General features: G+C 45.1%; 1 protein-coding gene across 3 annotated transcripts in view; it reads left to right on the top strand.

Moving 5' to 3' along the window:
* Nucleotides 1-8,141, top strand: part of TMEM241 (transmembrane protein 241) — a 214,907-nt gene extending 206,766 nt beyond the window's left edge. Inside the window, exons 14-15 of one of the 3 annotated variants that reach the window (XM_049900497.1) lie at nucleotides 1,147-1,335; nucleotides 1,970-8,141. In XM_049900497.1, the coding sequence (XP_049756454.1) occupies nucleotides 1,147-1,335; nucleotides 1,970-1,978 (198 nt within the window). In that variant the 3' untranslated portion in view covers nucleotides 1,979-8,141. Of the gene's footprint in view, nucleotides 1-1,146 lie in introns of all 3 variants that reach the window. The other 2 variants (XM_049900496.1, XM_049900498.1) reach the window with 2 other exon arrangements.
* The last annotated feature ends 10,133 nt before the right edge of the window (nucleotides 8,142-18,274 follow it).

Genomic DNA, 18,274 nt, shown 5'->3' with positions numbered 1-18,274 from the left:
GATCATTTCCTGTGTTGCAGATGAGGAAACCAGGGCTAAATAACATGCACAAGATTACAGAGCTAATAAATGCCCAAGCCAAAATTTGGACACAGTTCTGCCTGATTGTAAAGTTTGTTGTTTTTATGCTCTCACACACAGTTAATTCGTTCCTGTAGTAAAGGTGATAAATGGCACACGTTACCTATATGTCACAGCCATCTGCATAGCTGCCATTTCTCACTGTTACGTGAACAGAGTTTCATACAGTCATTACCCCAAACATACGTTAGCGACATAAAGGCACCACAGCCTGAGTGTATGTGTGTTGGGAATGACTGTGTGGAAGATCAGGATCTGGGTGGGTGGATGGGAAGGAAGGAAAGGGTATAATGGGAAGGGCTGCTGGCACCTCTGAAAAAGCATTTCACTGTCAGGGACCCACCCATAATCCCTTACTGAAGTATGTCCCATTTTACCAAGAAGTGCTCTCCGGAGAGAATTACAGACACCACATTGTTGACTGAGAAGTTTGAAATAGAAAATGTAGAGCCCTTTGGATGCATTAAACTGTAGGCATGTTTAAATATTCATCTTTGCCTTTCCTCATAACCTCTAGTTCTCCATTACATTTTCCTTTCCCAGGCACTGACCTTTCTACACTGGTGGGCAACTGCTGTAGCTTTCCCCTCTTGTATTTTCACTTTAAATGTTCTTCTAGTCTAAATGAAATAAAAATATTTAGAAATTGTTTCCTTAAGAATTGTAAGATTATGGGAACCTGCATGATTTCATATCCATCTACCCGGAAAGGCTCTGGAAGCCTCCTCCTGTGTTTCCAGAGGGCATTCACCCAAGCAGTCTCCTTCCCCTGGTCAGGATGAGTGGGACGTCTCCCCTTCTTCCCTGAGGGAAGGTTTTGATAACCCACCTCCCAGCCCACTCACTTCCCACTGTATAGCTGAGGTTTTCTCTGGAGTGAATGTCTCTGGAGGAACTGCCCGGGGTCTGACCTTGAAGAGTGGCAGTCTGGGCTTGTAACAGGGTCACAATTGCCGAAGGAGGGGAGGCATCCCTTTACCTGTTTGTGTGGGTGCAGGTGGCTCAGTGGGTCCACAGCCTCCTGGCTGGAAGAAGTGGAAGCTGACCTCTTGCTGTTGTTTACAGCCTCCTGCTCGGTGGTCTTGGAGAGGCATTGCTTGTTTTTTCGGAGCAGAAGGGCTCATAAAGAAGACAGGCATGAAAGTAGGACACACAGATTGCCAGCTGAAGAAGACATCACCCTTGCTTCGTACCTCTCTGTTGAGCGTTGGAAAGAAGAAAGCAAGGACAGTGAGACCAAGCCAGGATCTCCAGGTGGGCAGAGCCAATGGCCTAGTCACACTCTGGCCAGGTGGGATGTGGCTGGAGCTGGTGATGTGAAGCCTTGTTGCTTCTCACTGCTTCAAGGAGACCTAGTTTTGGGGCCCTGGGAGCTTCTGCAGGGGACAGACTGAAGTGTGTCTTCCCATTCTGAGAACCTAGCTCAAGCCCTGCTGGACCCAGTTCTGCAGAAACAGGACATGGAAGCTCTCACTGGGTGGCTCTGCTCACTGGGATAGAAGTGCAGGGCTCTGATGGATTGAATGTCCTTCACCAAACACTGCTTTCAGCACATGCGGGGGGGCCCAGGGTGTTCTGTTTGATTTTTGTTTGTTTTGTTTTTGATTTTTAACATCTTTGGAGATACCTCTGGGGACCTCCTTTCCTTACCCACCCACGTATGAACACAAATAATTCCTTGTGAGGGCTTCACTTTGGGGGCAGAGAGGGGGAGATGGGATTGAGCGGTAGTTCTGGGTCAAGAAAGAAGTCAATAAGGTCACTTTAGTAAGCTCTGAAGCCTTTTTGTGGCTGATGTTGCTTTTATTGCCTGCTTCTAAACTTGTCTTGGTTCTTGTAAACATGTCAGGATGTGTGATGTATTGAATTCTGCCCATTTGCCCACCAGCTAGGTTAAGTTGGTCCTACATGCTCAGCAGAGGGAATACGTTTATAAGCACTGATGGATGTCCTCCACAGGCAAGTGAAACAAAACTATATAATGTATAAATTCCTTAATGCTTTCCTGGTATCTCAGTGGAGATTTCAAATCGTTGAGCACTGAAATATATTTTCCAAGCCAAATTAAAAATTATGTGAAAATCCTGTACCTTGCCTCTATGCGTTTCTCAAAAGAAATGAATTCACAGAAGATGGTGATTTGATTCTGAACCCACAGAGAAGGCCTAAGAAAATAAATAACGCACTCCAAGTGTTTCTGCTCATGATAGGTTTCTCAAATACCTTACTGCTTGGCCAGGTGTTACAGAGTTTTGGTCATTTGGGGATGTGGAAGGGAGTCTCCATGCAGGAAACCAGGTCTTAACAGATCTGTTCTCAGCCCTGTGGAGAATAAGGTCAACTCAGGCAGTGGCCCTTTTCTCTGTGTGCTTTCTCCGACTGGCTGAAAAAAAGAGAAAGGAAATGAAACAAATTACAATGGATTTGCATATTAGAAGTCTGAGTACCCTTAACTCATTTTATGGGTTTTGCTGGTCTCTGCTTGCCATTTAAGGAAAGGACGTTCAGAGTGATCTTTACACACACGTAACTTCAGCTGGCTTTTGTTCTTCACCGGGTTGTCAAACTTTCTGTAGACTGAGGACAAAGTTGAAAATCTGGATTCAGAATTTTCCTCATTTTTTTGCTCCCACAAACCTCTATCTGTACCGCTGAGGCCGGTTCTCCACTTGTAGAGAGTGGCTTCTGCCCAAATGTCATCATAATGCCTGTCTTTCCAAGTGCTGTTTAAGGAAATAGAGAGCCCTGGTGGCACAGTGGCTAAAGCCCTCGACTGCTAACCAAAAGGGCAGTGGTTTGAACCCACCAGCTGCTCTGCAGGAGAAAGATGTGGCAGTCTGCTTCCGTAAAGATTACAACCTTAGAAACCCTATGGGGCAGTTCCACTCTGTCCTGCAGGTTGGCTCTGAGTTGGTTTGGTCTTTTGTGTTTTGGAAGGCTGGAAAGACTCACAAGCAGGACTGACCTTAGAAACTTCTGTGGATAAGTTTTATCTTGATTTATTTTTGTGATTTCCCTATCTGGGTTGATATCTGGTTGCTCTGTCCTGTGTTCTAGTGTTGGATTGATAGCTGATATTATTGATTTTCTAACCAGAGAATTCCCTTTAGTATTTCTTGTAGTTTTGGTTTGGCTTTTGCAAATTCCGTAAACTTCTGTTTCTCCGGAAATGTCCTAATTTCACCTTCATATTTGAGAGACAGTTCTGCTGGATATGATTCCTGGCTGGCAATTTTTTTCCTTCAGTGCTTTATATAAATCATCCCGTTGCCTTCTTGCCTGAATGCTTTCTGTTGAGTAGTCTGAGCTTATTCTTATTGACTGTCCTTTGTAAGTAACTTTTTGTTTATCCCTGGCTGCTCTTAAAATTTTCTCTTTATCTTTTGTTTTGGCAAGTTTCATTATAATGTGTCTTGGTGACTTTCTTTTGAGATCTACCTTATGTGGGGTTCAATGAGCATCTTGGATAGATATCCTCTCATCTTTCGTGATGTCAGGGAAGTTTTCTGCCAACAAATCCTCAACAATTTTCTCTGTATTTTCTGTTATCCATCACTCGTAGGTTATTTCTCTTGATAGAATTCCACATGATTCTTAGGGTTTCTTTTTTTTTTTAAAATTCTTTTTTCTGATTTTTCTTTGAATATATTGGTGCCAAGTGTTTTATCTTCAATCTTGCTAATTCTGACTTCCATTTCCTCAACTCTGCTCCACTGAGTTTCTACTGAGTTGTCTAATTCTGAAATTTTATTGTTAATCTTCTGAATTTCTGATTGCTGTCTCTCTATGGATTCTTTCGGCCTATAAATTTTTCATTATGTCCTTGAATAACCTTCTTCATTTCCTCAACTGCTTTATCTGTGTGCTTCTTGGCTTGTTCTGCGTTTTGCCTGATCTCCTTCCTGATGTCTTGAAGGGTTCTGTATATTAATCTTTTGTATTCTATATCTGGTAATTCCGGGAATACATCTTCATCCAGAAGATTCCTTGAGTCTTTGTTTTGGGAGTTTGTTGAAGCAATCATGGTCCATTTCTTTGTGTGCTTTGATAATCGACTGTTGTCTCTAAGCCATCTATAAGTTATTGTATTACTTTATTTTATGTTTGCTCACTGTGTCCCAGGTTCTTGCTTTGTTTTGTTTTGATATACCGAAACAGGCTACTAGAGTGAGCTAACTTGATTACTGGAGTCTTTGAAACACTAATGTCTTGTCAGCAGATGGCTAGAGCTGTTACCAGGTATATGAGCCTAGGAGTCCATTCATTGTTCTTATACAGATTCAGCTCAGGTGTCCAGGTAGTCGGTCACTTAGTGTGTGGTGCAGGCTCTCACCTATGATCTTAGAAGAGCAGTGGTGACTGGTGTATGCACAGGTTTCTGGTAGCAGCAGGGGATCACACTCTGAGGAAGGCGGGGGCTGACAAACTTCCCCTGAAAGTCTGTGTGGAAGGCACGTCCCTGTTCTCTAGACCTCTCTGGTGGGTGGGCTCTGCAGCTGTACCATAGGCACCCAATGCTTTTAACTGTAAGGACTGGTAGGCACCACTTATCCTTGGACCCCTGTCACGGGTGGCTAGTTGTCGTGGGTGGAGCCTCCAGTCCTCAGGCCCCTACTGTGGGTAGGTGAGGGCCCAGTGTAATAGCAGAGTGGTATCAAATGTCAAAAACCTGTCTCTCTGCTGCACAGCTGAAACAGTTACAGTTCAGATCTCAAACAGATTCACCCTTACAATATAACAGCCAGATCCTATCTGCCATAATGGGGCCACCTGGATCCATGCAGGGGTGAAAGACAAAGTCTGTGGACCACTTCTGCCCGGACTGGAGCCACTTCTGCTCTAGGTTTCCAGATTAGGGGAGTTGGCAGAGTATTTTCCCCTGTTTGTCAATTTGTTCCTTCTCCAAGTCCAGGAGAATGGCTCAGAGAGCGCAGCAGGACCTGTCTCAGGCCCAGGGAAAGCAACTTTAATGAAGCTGGCTGGGGCAGAGGGAGGAGGGATCAGATGGATAGGAGAGAGTTCTTTCAAAAGGAGGAGCTGTTAGATCTGCATGGTAAATGAGAGAAAATAGCTTATCTTGTGCCGAGAGTGTTGTTTTATCTCGGATTCCAGAGGCGTGTACAGATTGTGTGCGCTGGCTTGGTCCCTGCCGCAGTCACGCCAGGGAGTGGGGGCTGCGCCACCTCGCTTGCCTTCTTTCACTGAAGCAGCCGCATCCCCGAACACTACCACCAGCCCTGCCACAGTTACGCCAGAAATCGGGGCTGAGGTGCTGCTGCTGACTCAGCAACTCCTTGCTGCTTCTGCACTGTCTCTCCCTCCTCCTGTCACTCAGTCCAATTTCTTAAAATTGCCTTTGATGCTCATGGTTTCTAGCTTGTCATATATATAATCGATTCACTCTTTTTTTCGGGCCTGTGTTGTAAGAGGGACCACCAGAAGTGTCTGACTACTCCGCCATCCTGGCCCCGCCTCTGCCAATAAGTTTTTGACTCTCTTTTTAAGGATCTCTGGCAGGGATTTTTTGTCTGTTTGATTTTTGTTTTTTTTAATTACATTTCAGAGTTCCTTTGTTTTTAAAATCTTGGGTCATTTCTTAGTTTGACACCAGCAAAAGGCAGAGGATAAGGTGTTTCTTCAGTCTGCCATCCTAGTTCCTTCAGCTTCCATCTGTTCTTAGGCTTTTTCTTCAAGCTTTACCTGCTGTCTTTTATGCCCAACTGGGTGGTGCAAACGGTTAAGCACTCGGTTACTAAACAAAAGGTCGGTGGTTCGATGAAAACTTTTCTGGATTCCACTCTTCAGACAAAGATTAAACAGAACTATAAAACAGAAAGTAATACACGTCAAGAGTATGTTTCTTAGTTCAATCAGATACACAAGTCCAAATGGGCAGCTCCTGTCCAGAGGAAGGATGAGAAGGCAGAAAGGGACAGGAGCTGGTTGAATGACACAGGGAACCCGGGGTGAAAAGGGGGAGTGTGCTGTCGTATTGTGGGGATTGCAACTAATTTCATAAAACAATAAGTGTATAAATTTTTGTATGAGAAATTAACTCAAGCTGTAAACTTTCACCTAAAGCACAATAAAAAAAAAAAAAGAAAAGGTTGGCAGTTTGAGTCCACATAGGGGAATCTCGAAAGAAAGGCCTGGTGATCTGCTTCTGAAAAATTAGCCATTGAAAACCCTATGGAGCTCAGTTCCACTCTGACACACGTGGGGTCGCCATGAGTCAGAAATGACGCAATGGCAACTGGATTTTTTCCCCCACCTGCTCAGCTCTGTGAGCAGGGTGACCCCAGGTCTATAGAACACAGGGTGGGTGCAACCACTGCTGTTCCTCTAGCTCTCATTTTCTGGGGCACTCTCTGGAGAATCTGCAGGGTCTCCCAGCACTCTCTTTTACCTGAACTAACGGGTTTGGTCATATGCTTTTTTGGTCCTGATGACCTCAGTCCTTGCTGGCCCTGAGTCAAAGCCAGGTTTTTTATTCATACAGAAAGCCTAGAGAATATTCTTTCTCTCAGGAGAGGGAAAGTTCTCTATGATTATGTATTATTATTATTCTGAATGGATATAAAAAAATAAACCATTTATTTTCTTGGTAATTTGCGGTTTTTGGTCTTCTCTTTCTAAAAAGGGAATATTTGCAGAAAACGTTGTTGCAAAGGGAAGGGAGTTCTTACTTTTAAACACAGGCCCATGTTCCTCCTTCCATCCTCGTCCGAGTCACTTTGCTCTAAACAGGGAAAGGCCCACCTGACTCCATCTTCCAGACCTGTGCTGCCCAGTATGGTAGCCACCAGCCACATGTTGCTGTTGAGCACTTGAAATGTGGCTCACCTAAACTGAGATATGCTGCCAGTATAAGTACACAATGAATGTGAAGCCCTAGTATAAACAAAAAGGCCCAGCAATTCTACTTCTAGGTCTATAGCCATAAAAACTGAAGGCAGGAATACAAACAGATACATGTACACCAGTGTTCATTGCAGCACACTATTCACAATAGCCAAAGGTAGAAAGAACCTAAATGTACATCAGCAGATGAATGGGCAAAGAAAATGTGATATATACAATGAAGTATTTCTCTGCCATAAAGAGAAATCAAGTCCTGATACATGCATGCCACAACGTAGGTGATCCTTGAAAACATTATTCTGAATGAAATAAGTCAGTCACAAAAGGACAAATACTGTATGAGCCCACTTGTATGAAATATCTAGAATAGGCAAATGTATAGAGACCAAAGTTTATTAGTGGTTACTAGAGTCGGGGAGCCTTGGTGAAGTAGTGGTTCAGAGCTCGGCTGCTAACCAAAAGGTCAGCAGTTCGAATCCACCAGCTTCTCCTTGGAAACCCTATGGGGCAGTTCTACTGTGTCCTGTAGCATCGCTACAAGTCAGAATCAATGGCAACGGGCTTAGAGTACGGATGACGTGGTAGATAAGTGCTCGACTGCTAACGGAAAGTTGGCAGTTTGAACCCACCAGCCACTCAATGGGAGAAAGATGTGGTAGTCTACTTCCATGAAGATTACAGCCTTGGAAAGTCTGTGGACAAGCTCTACTCTGTCTGATAAGGTTGCTGTGAGTTGGAATTTACTTGAAGGCAACACGTTTGGTTTTTGGTTTAGAGTGGGAGGGAGGGGGAAAAACAGAGTCATTGCTAAGGGAGCATTGAGCATCTGTTAAGGATGGTGGAAAAATGAGGAAATGGATAGTGGGGATGGTTGCACAGCATGATGAATGTAATTAACGTCGCTGAGTTGTCCATGTAAAAAGTGTTGACGTAGTAAATGTGTTGGTATGTGTATTCTTGCCACAATAAAAAAGTAATGTAAAATCTCAATAACTTTTATACTGATTACATGTTGAAATGGTAACATTTTGTATGTATTGGGTTAAATAAAATATATTATCAAAATGAATTTCTCCTGTTTCTTTTTACCTTTTTTAATGTTGCTACTAAAAAAAAAATTGAAAATTACATATGGTTCACAATAACATGGTTCACATTATGTTCCTATTGATCAATGCTAATCTAAAGCAGTCCACCTGCAGTAGGGCCCAGGAAAAGGACAGGGGTGTTGGCAGCTGCTGCTGGGGCTACCAACCCAATAATAATATCTAAGACTTACAGTTATTGCTGCTTATGAAATGCCAGGCACCATGCTAGGTACTGTCTATGTTTCATGTCATTTATTCTTCCTAAAGGTAGGACAGGTGACATTCTCCTCCTGCCAATGAGATTCAGAGAGATTCAGTAACTTTTCCGGGGTCACCCAGCTAGGACTCAAACCTAGGTCTTCCGGTCTTTCAAAGCCTATTCTTTTCATCTTTAAAGAGTTCTGGAGGAGAAATGAATCCCCAAATTCTACAACGGGTCTCAGGGTTTTCCAAGAAGTGCTTAGTTTGGATTCCTAACATGCACGCGGTCATTTGTGACTTTTTCCCAGGAGGCCATGTTCCCTTGCTTTGCCAAAGGGCAGGGTCTGCGGCCTGAGTTCCAGCTGCCTTCCCAAAGAGTCTCACTTCCTCCCCCAGCCCCTTCCTCTCAGTTTGTGGGTGAGATCTTCCCTGAATATGGTTGGAACTGCTGGGGCACTTTGGGAACGGTACTGCTCTCACCTGAAATATAACTCTAAATGTTTCCAGAGCAAACCAGCCACAGTTGGTTGGCTTCTCAGGCTTGGTTTCTCAGAGATTGGCATATTCAGAGGGTGTTGTTGTTGTTCTCGTTAGGTGTCGTCGAGTCAGTTCCTACTCATAGTGACCCTATGCACAACAGAACGAAACACTGCCTGGTCCTGCACCATCCTTACAATCATTGTTATGCTTGAGTTCATTGTTGCAGCCACCATGTCAATCCACCTCTTTGAGGGTCTTCCTCTTTTCTGCTGACCCTGTATTTTGCCAAGCATGATGTCCTTTTCCAGGGATTGATCCCTCCTGACAGCATGTCCAAAGTATGTAAGATACAGTCTCACCATCCTTGCTTCTAAGGAGCATTCTGGTTGTACTTCTAAGACAGATTTATTCATTCTTTTGGCAGTCCATGGTATATTCAATATTCTTCGCCAACACCACAATTCAAAGGCATCAATTCTTCTTTGGTCTTCCTTATTCATTGCCCAGCTTTCACATGCATATGATGCAATTGAAAATACCATGGCTTGGGCCAGGCGCACCTTAGTCTTCAAGATGACATCTTTGTTCTTCAACACTTTAAAGAGGTCTTTTGCAGCAGATTTACCCAATGTAATGCGTCTTTCGATATCTTGACTGCTGCTTCCATGGGCGTTGATTGTGGATTCAAGTAAAATGAAATCCTTGATAACTTCAATCTTTACTTCATTTATCATGATGTTGCTCATTGGTCCAGTTGTGAGGATTTTTGTTTTCTTTATGTTGAAGTGCAATCCATACTGAAGGCTGTGATCTTTGATCTTCATTAGTAAGTGCTTCCAGTCCTCTTCACTTTCAGCAAGCAAGGTTGTGTCATCTGCATAATGCAGGTTGTTAATGAGTCTTCCTCCAATCCTGATGCCCCGTTCTTCTTCATATAGTCCAGCTTCTCGGATTATTTGCTCAGCATATGGATTGAATAGGTATGGTGAAAGAATACAACCCTGATGCGCATCTTTCCTGACATTAAACCAATCAGTATCGCCATGTTCTGTCCGAACAGCTGCCTCCTGATCTATGTAAAGGTTCCTCATGATGACAATTAAGTGTTCTGAAATTCCCATTCTTCTCAATGTTATCCATAACTTGTTATGATCCACACAGTCGAATGCCTTTGCATAGTCAATAAAACACAGGTAAACATCCTTCTGGTATTCTCTGCTTTCAGACAGGATCCATTTGACATCAGCAATGATATCCCTGGTTCCACGTCCTCTTCTGAAATCAACCTGAATTTCTGGCAGTTCCCTGTTGAAATACTGCTGCAGCCGTTTTTGAATGATCTTCAGCAGAATTTTGCTTGCTTCTGATATTAATGATATTCTATAATTTCCACATTTGGTTGGATCACCTTTCTTGGGAATAGGCACAAATATGGATCTCTTCCAGTCAGTTGGCCAGGAAGCTGTCTTCCATATTTCTTGGCATAGACGAGTGAGCACCTCCAGCGCTGCACCTATTTGTTGAAATGTCTCAGCTGATATTCCCTCAATTCCTGGAGCCTTGTTTTTCACCAATACCTTCAGAGCAGCTTGGACTCCTTCCTTCAGTACCACTGGTTCCTGGTCATATGCCAGCTCTTGAAATGGTTGAACATCGACTAATTCTTTTTGGTATAATGACTGTGTATTCCTTCCATCTTCTTTTGATGCTTCCTGCGTCATTTAATATTTCACCCATAGAATCCTTCACCATTGCAACTCGAGGCTTGAATTTTTTCTTCAGTTCTTTCAGCTTGAGAAACACCAAGCGTGTTCTTTCCTTTTGGTTTTCCATCTCCAGCTTTTTGCATATGTTATTCTAATACTTTACTTTGTCTTCTCGAGATGCCCTTTGAAATCTTCTGTTCAGATCTTTTACTTAATCAATTCTTCCTTTTGCTTTAGCTGCTCGATGTGCGAGAGCAAGTTTCAGAGTCTCCTCTGACATCCATCTTGGTCTTTTCTTTCTTTCCTGTCTTTTCAGTGACCTCTTGCTTTCTTCATGGATGATGTCCTTGATGTCATTCCACAACTCGTCTGGTCTTTGGTCACTAGTGTTCAGTGCATCAAATCTTTTCTTTAGGTGGTCTCTGAATTCAGGTGGGATATACTCAAGGTCATATTTTGGCTCTCATGGCCTTGCTCTGATTTTCTTCAGTTTCAGCTTGAACTTACATATGAGCAATTGATGGTCTGTTCCACAGTCAGCCCCTGGCCTTGTTCTGACTGATGATATTGAGCTTTTCCATCATCTCTTTCCACAGATGTAATCAATTTGATTTCTGTCTGTTGCATCTGGTGAGGTCCATGTGTATAGTCACCGTTTATGTTGGTGAAAGAAGGTATTTGCAATGAAGAAGTCGTTGGTCTTGCAAAATTCTATCGTTCAATCTCCGGCATTGTTTCTATCACCAAGGCCATATTTTCCAACTACTGATCCTTCTTCTTTCTTTCCAACTTTTGCATTCCAATCACCAGTAATTATCAATGCATCTTGATTGCACGTTCGATCAATTTCAGACTGCAGTAGCTGATAAAAATCTATTTCTTCATCTTTGACCCTAGTGGTTGGTGTGTAAATTTGAATAATAGTCATATTAATTGGTTTTCCTTGTAGGCGTATGGATATTATCCTATCACTGACAGCGTACTTCAGGATAGATCTTGAAATGTTCTTTTTGACAATGAATGCAACACCATTCCTCTTCAAGTTGTTATTCCCAGCATAGTAGACTACATGACAGTCTGATTCAAAATGACCAATACCAGTCCATTTCAGCTCACTAATGCCTAGGATATCAATGTTTATGCGTTCTATTTCATTTTTGATGATTTCCAATTTTCCTAGATTCATACTTCGTACATTCCAGGTTCTGATTATTAATGGATGTTTGCAGCTGTTTCTTCTCATTTTGAGTCGTGCCACATGCAAATGAAGGCCCCGAAAGCTTGACTCCATCTATGTCATTAAGGCCCACTCTACTTTGAGGAGGCAGCTCTTTCCCAGTCATGCTTTGAGTGCCTTCCAACCTGGGGCCTCATCTTCCAGCACTATATCAGCCAGTGTTCCACTGATATTCATAAGGTTTTCACTGGCTAATGCTTTTCAGAAGTAGACTGCCAAGTCCTTCTTCCTAGTCTGTCTTAGTCTGGAAGCTCAGCTGAAACCTGTCCTCCATGGGTGACCCTGCTGGCATCTGAATACTGGTGGCATAGCTTCCAGCATCACAGCAACAAGCAAGCCTCCACAGTACAACAAACTGATAGGCACATGGGGGATTCAGAGCGTAGAGGGATTCAAAGGTTGAAGGAAGAGCAGCAGCCTCTGGAGCGTCGGAGACAGTGCCAGGAGAGGACAACTCTTCATTAGTCCTGCAGGCCCAAAAAGGAAGTGCAATCATAGACCTAGATGAAAATACAAGCATGTAATAATATGGGTCTTATTGATTGCTGTTGAATTGACTCCAACTCATGGTAACCCCATGTGTGCCAGATTAGAACTGTTCCATAGGATTTTCAAGGCTGTGACCTTTGGAAGTAGATCATCAGGCCTGTCTTTTGAGGCACCTCTATGTGGGTTCAAAGCTCTAATCTTTCAGCTAATACTCAAGTGCTAAAATATTTGTCCCACCCAGGGATTCCAGTAATATGGTATGTGGTTAATAATGCTTGGAACATGAAATTTTTATTGAGCAGTTGCCTTGGACAAACTGTTGAAACAGAATATGGGGTCAAATGGACGTTCAAGTGGTTGAGTTTCTTTTGAGGTCACATAGACAGTCCTTTGATTTTTGTTCCAGGGCAAACCCATCACAGGGGTAAGGCTCCTTGACTCGTTCTGGCGCAGTCCAGCATCCCTGGCTTCAGGCCCTGCCCCCAAGCCCACCATGGAGGAAGGCTATGGTAGCTTGTCTCCCACCCCCACCCCAGTGATATTCATGCCCCTCCGTAGCACCCTTCTCTTGAATCTGGGCTGGCTCTGGCTCTGTGACTTGCTTGTAACCAGTAGAATGTGGTGGAAGTGATGCTACATGACTTCCAAGGCTAAGTCAAAAGAAGCCTTGTAACTCCTGCCTTGGCCTCTTGAAACAGCCTCGGGGAGCCCTGAGCTGCTGGGTGAGGGGTCTGATGACCCCAGGAGACCAGGAGCAGGCACTCCAGAAGACAGCTTCCACTGAGCCAGTCTTCCAGCCATCCCACCAGGGCACCAGACCTATGAGTGAAGCTGGCTTGGACCCTCTAGACCAGCCCCCCTGCCAGCTGAATACCATCAAGTGACCTAAATCAGTGCTACATGAGGCAGGGGAATCAACCAGTCAAGCCGTTCCTGAATTCCTGATAATAAAATCATGAGATATAACAAAATTGATGTTGTTTTAAGCCACTAAGTTTTGGGACTGTTTATTACACGGCAATAGATAATAGAGCAGAAGCCCACAGCCCTGCTGTCCTTGGAAGATGATAGGACAAGGAGACTTTGTTCTGAGGGCCTCAAATTCTCTTCCTCTCGGATAGGTCCAATCTGGCTCTCTGAGACCCTCTCCTGAATAGACTCTTCCTCCAGGAGACTCCAGTCTCTGCTCTAGCTGTTCCCCACCCAGGAGCCACCTAGGGAGGAGGAGCCCAGCAGAGTGTTTAGTACTTGCCTGGACCCCCATCATAGGACATGGTCTGTGGTCCTTCACCATTGGGTCAAAATATCTTATTATTCATTCATTCAAAAGATACTGAAAACCTACTAGGTGCTGGTCTCTGGTGTAGGCTCTGAGATTGTAGCTGGGAGCAAAACAAACTTACTTTCTGGTGGTGGAGACAGACAATATACATGCAAATCATAAAATTTCAGGGTATTAAGTGATGTTAGGAAAATAAAGCAGAGTTGGGAAACAAACGCAGACATAGACACCCAATTTAGAATCTATTTTGAGGAATTTATTCTCCCTGAGAAGCCCTGGTGGCACAGTGATTAAGAGCTCAGCTGTTAACCAAAAGGTCAGCAGTTCGAATCCAACAGCTGCTCCTTGGAAACCGTATGGGGCAGTTCTACTCTGTTCTATAGGGTTCCTATGAGTTGGAATCAACTCAGTGGCAACAGGTTTGATTTTTGGTTTATTTTCCCTGAAAGGAGCCCTGGTGGCTCAGTGGCTAAAGCTCTCAGCTGCTAATGGAAAGATTGGTGGTTCGAACCCACCAGCTGCTCCTCGAGGGAGAAAGATGTGGCACTCTGCTTTTGTAAAGATCTACAGCTTCTGAAACCCTAGGGGGGCAGTTCTACTCTGTCCTATAGGGTCACTGTGAATGGAAATCCACTCAATGATGGCAATGGGTATTCCCTCTGAATCCGTCAATGTACCTGTAGGGACTGTGGATTTCAGGTTAAGAAAACTGAATGGGAACCACTTTTGGGGACCCAAGGGTGAAGCCAAGAATTCCCCACAGCCCGTGTATGCCCTCCCCCATGTCCACCTGGTTCCTGATGGGGACAAGCCAATCAGGTAGCACATTTTCCACTGGCTGCTCTAGAAGGCGTGGGCCCTGCCTATGGGATACTCTCAGCCTGGTTGGGGAGGGGAGGTGTACAGACTTGAACCTCATGGTTAATTCAAGAGGCTGACGCAATAGGTGCCTCCAGAAATGCTGTGAGGAGGGAGAAATCCCTCCCAGCTGTGTGCTCCATCATGGAGGGTGGACTGAAGCCTTCCAAAGGCTCCACACAGGCATCCTTGCTCTTACTTCTCACATGGAGCCTCTGAGGTAGGAAGAGTTAGCCTCATTTTGCAGAGAAGACAGACCCAGGTAACATCCCTCAGGGCCTTAGAGGAGGCAGTTTGGGGAACAGACTAAGCAGGCAGGCCCTACCTCAGCCACTGTGGTATCCTGCCTCCCATATGAGGCTGGGACTTGGAAAGGCTGACTAGACAGGGGACCTGAGGGAGCAAAGTCCAGAGGTGGGAAATCTATGTGATACTCGGGAATGACCAGCTGGAGTGGCAAGGCCAAAGCCTCCAAAAGGTGTGTGAGGGCAGATGAAGTAGAGAAAGTAGTGGGACCACCCCAGGTGTGATTTGAATGTAGGGATGGGAAATGAGGTTTGGCACGCCCACCATGGCCCTGGCATGTGCAGGTACCTCTTGCGCATATGGCACCTAATCATCACAGGCCTCAGTGGCCCGACTTAGGATGACGCCTCCCTGGGCTCACACTATTGACCAAGATTCAGAGGTCGTTTTCACAACCCGTGCCCCTGACCCCTCCCCATGTGCTGCGCAATTTATGGGCATTGCCTGCCTGTCTCCACACACAGCCCAGTCACTGGTTCTGAGCCACTCAAAGGAGACAGGCAGCTGAGATGGCCCTCGTGCCAGGACCCGGCGGGCGGCCAGGGTGACTGGCAAGCTGTTCACTGCCCAACTGGTGGCCCCACAGAGTCAACTGCCTGAGAATGGCTCCTGGGTCCTGGGCACCGGGCAGCAAACCAGTGGGAAGGCTGAGCCCACTCTGGGCTTGCACAAGGCTCACTCTGTTCTGGAAACATTTCTGAGCGGTAGAAGCTCTGCGTTCCCTGGTGAAATGAGTGGCTTTTTGCTCCAGCTGGGAGCTGGTTTTCAGTGGCCTGACCGGCAGTGGTTTGCCTTCAGTAAAACAAACAGTGGCACATGAACCTCCGTCCAGTTCCATGCAGACCTGCCAGGGAGTGGTCTGAAGGAGCTTCGGCCCTCCCCCCAGCCCTCTTCTTTGGCAGCTGGTGGATAAATCTTATTTAAACAATTGCCTGAGCCAAAAGGAACATTTGAGTCATTTATTTTCACTCTCCCTGTGAAAAGGCCCTTAGCACTGGCGAAGGCAAGGCATTGTGTCCATTTGTCTTCACACTGCCACCCTGACAGCCTCAGAGAGAATGGTAAAAATGGTAGAAGCTTGGAAATGCAGAGACAGCATCCAGCTGCCCTGCACCGGGGCCAGCAGATTGGCGTGATGATCAAAGCTAAGTGGAGTGGCTCCTTGAAAAGAGCCCTAACTGGGAGTTAAAAGCCTGGGTATGATCTCGGGCTCTCACTGCCCTGGCACGTAATTTCAGCCATTCCTTTATTCCTTTCCTCCTGCTTCTGTTCATCAACTGCGTGCTGAATGCCTGCTGGGTGCTAGCTAGCCTTTGTCACAGAGAGACGGGTAGCAGAGCTCAACTGCCCTCAGAGAAGCCAGCCACTCCTGTTGCTGGAGCTGAAGCCTGGCTCTTTGAATTGATGTTGCTGAGGAGAAATAGAGGTGTGGGGCTGTGGGCAAATTCTGCAGGGTGAGGGGAGCTAGAATTTGTCCTTGAGGCAAATTCTTTCCCTATTCTGGGAGGAACAGCTCTGGTGACTTGCTTCATGAGAGTCGATGTAAAGCAAATAGATATCTCCTGTTCTCAGGGAGGCCCTAAGTCTCCAGGAAGACATGCAGACTGAGCTTTTTTTTTTCTTAGTGATGTAAACGGTTAATGCGCTTAGCTGTTAACTGAAAGGTTAGTGGTTCAAGCCCACCCAGGGACACCTCAGAAGAAAGGTCTGGTGATCTTTTTTCAAATAATCAGCCATTGACTACAATATGGGGTACAGTTCTATTCTGACACATACAGGTCTCCATGAGGCAGAGTCAACTCGAGGGCAACTGGTACACCAGTAAAAAAATAAGCCATTTACATCTGGGGTCTTAAAAGCTAGCGAGTGGCCATCTAAGATACATCAATTGGTCCCAACCGACCTGGAGCAAAGGAGAATGAAGAACACCAAAGACACGAGGAAAATACTATCCCAAGAGACAGAAACGGCCACACAAACCAGAGACTCCATCAGCCTGAGACCAAAAGAACTAGATCGTGCCTGGCTACCACCAATGACCACCCTGACAGGGAACACAACAGAGAGTCCCTGACGGAGCAGGAGAAAAGTGGGGTGCAGAGCTCAAATTCTAGTAAAAAGACTAGACTTAATGGTCTCGCTGAGACTGGAGGGACCCTGGAAGACATGGCCCCGGACTCTCAGCCCAGAACTGAAACCATTCCAGAAGCCGACTCTTCAGACAAAGATTAGACTGAACTATAAGACATAAAATGATAAGAAGGGGGAGGGAAGAAGGGTGGGAGAGGGGTATTCACTAATTAGATAGTAGATAGGAACTATTTTAGGTGAAGGGAAAGACAGCACACAATACAGGCGAGGTCAGTACAACCGGACTAAACCAAAGAAGTTTCCTGAATAAACTGAATGCTTCGAAGGCCAGCGTAGCAGGGGCGGTGGCTTCAGGGGACATCTAAGTCAATTGGCATAATAAAATCTATTAAGCAAACATTCAACATCCCACTTTGGAGAGTGGCGTCTGGGGTCTTAAACACTAGCAAGCAGCCATCTAAGATGCATCAATTGGTCTCAACCCACCTGGACCAAAAGAGAATGAAAACACCAAGGACACAAGGTAATTATGAGCCCAAGAGACAGAAAGGATCACATAAACCAGAGACTACATCATCCTGAGACCAGAAGAACTAGATGGTGCCTGGCTACAACTGATGACTGCCCTGACAGGGAACACAACATAGAACCCCTGAGGGAGCAGGGGTTGCAGACCCCAAATTCTCGTAAAAAGACCAGACTTAATGGTCTGACTGAGACTAGAAGGACCCCGGTGGTCATGGCCCCCAGACCTTCTGTTGGCCCAGGGCAGAAACCATTCCCAAAGCCAACTCTTCAGACAGGGATTGGACTGGACAATGAGTTGGAGAGGGATGCTGGTGAGGAGTGAGCTTCGCTTCTTGGATCAGGTGGACACTTGAGACTATCTTGGCATCTCCCGTCTGGAGGGGAGATGAGAGGGTAGAGGGGGTTAGAAGCTGGCGGGGTAGACATGAAAAGAGAGAGTGGAAGGAGGGAGCGGGCTGTCTCATTGGGGGAGAGCAATTAGGAATATGTTGCAAGGTGTATATAATTTTTTGTGTGAGAGACTGACTTGATTTGTAAACTTTCACTTAAAGCGCAATAAAAATAATAAAAAAAAAGACATAAAATGAGAGAGTCTTCTTAGTTCAAGTAGATACATGAGACTAAATGGGCAGCTCCCCGGAGGTGAGATGAGAAAGTAAAAAGGGACAGGAGCTGGTTGAATGGACACAGGAATCCAGGGTGGAAAGGAGGAGTGTGCTGTCACATTATAGGGAGAGCAACTAGGGTCACATAACAACGTATGTACACATTTTTGTATGAGAAACTAACTTGAGCTGTAAACTTTCACTTAATAAAAAAAAAATCAGCCGTGTAAATGGTACAATTCAGTGGTTTTTAGTATATTCACAGACTGATGCAGTGGTCACCACTGTCTAGTTTTAGGACATTTTCATTACCAAAAAAGAAGTCTGAAGCATCTCTGACTTCTCTTCCTGGGAGTGGAGAGAGGTGGTGGGGTGGGAGTCGTGAACATGGAGCATGGAAAAATTGGGAGTGGGGAAGGGGTCTAGGAACCCAGAGGTAGGTAAGGAACTCCGGAGAGACA

This window comes from Elephas maximus, chromosome 11 (assembly GCF_024166365.1).
Source record: "Elephas maximus indicus isolate mEleMax1 chromosome 11, mEleMax1 primary haplotype, whole genome shotgun sequence".
NCBI lineage: Eukaryota > Metazoa > Chordata > Mammalia > Proboscidea > Elephantidae > Elephas > Elephas maximus.
Note: the sequence above shows the minus strand (reverse complement) of the source record. Positions and strands in the feature narration are given on the sequence as shown.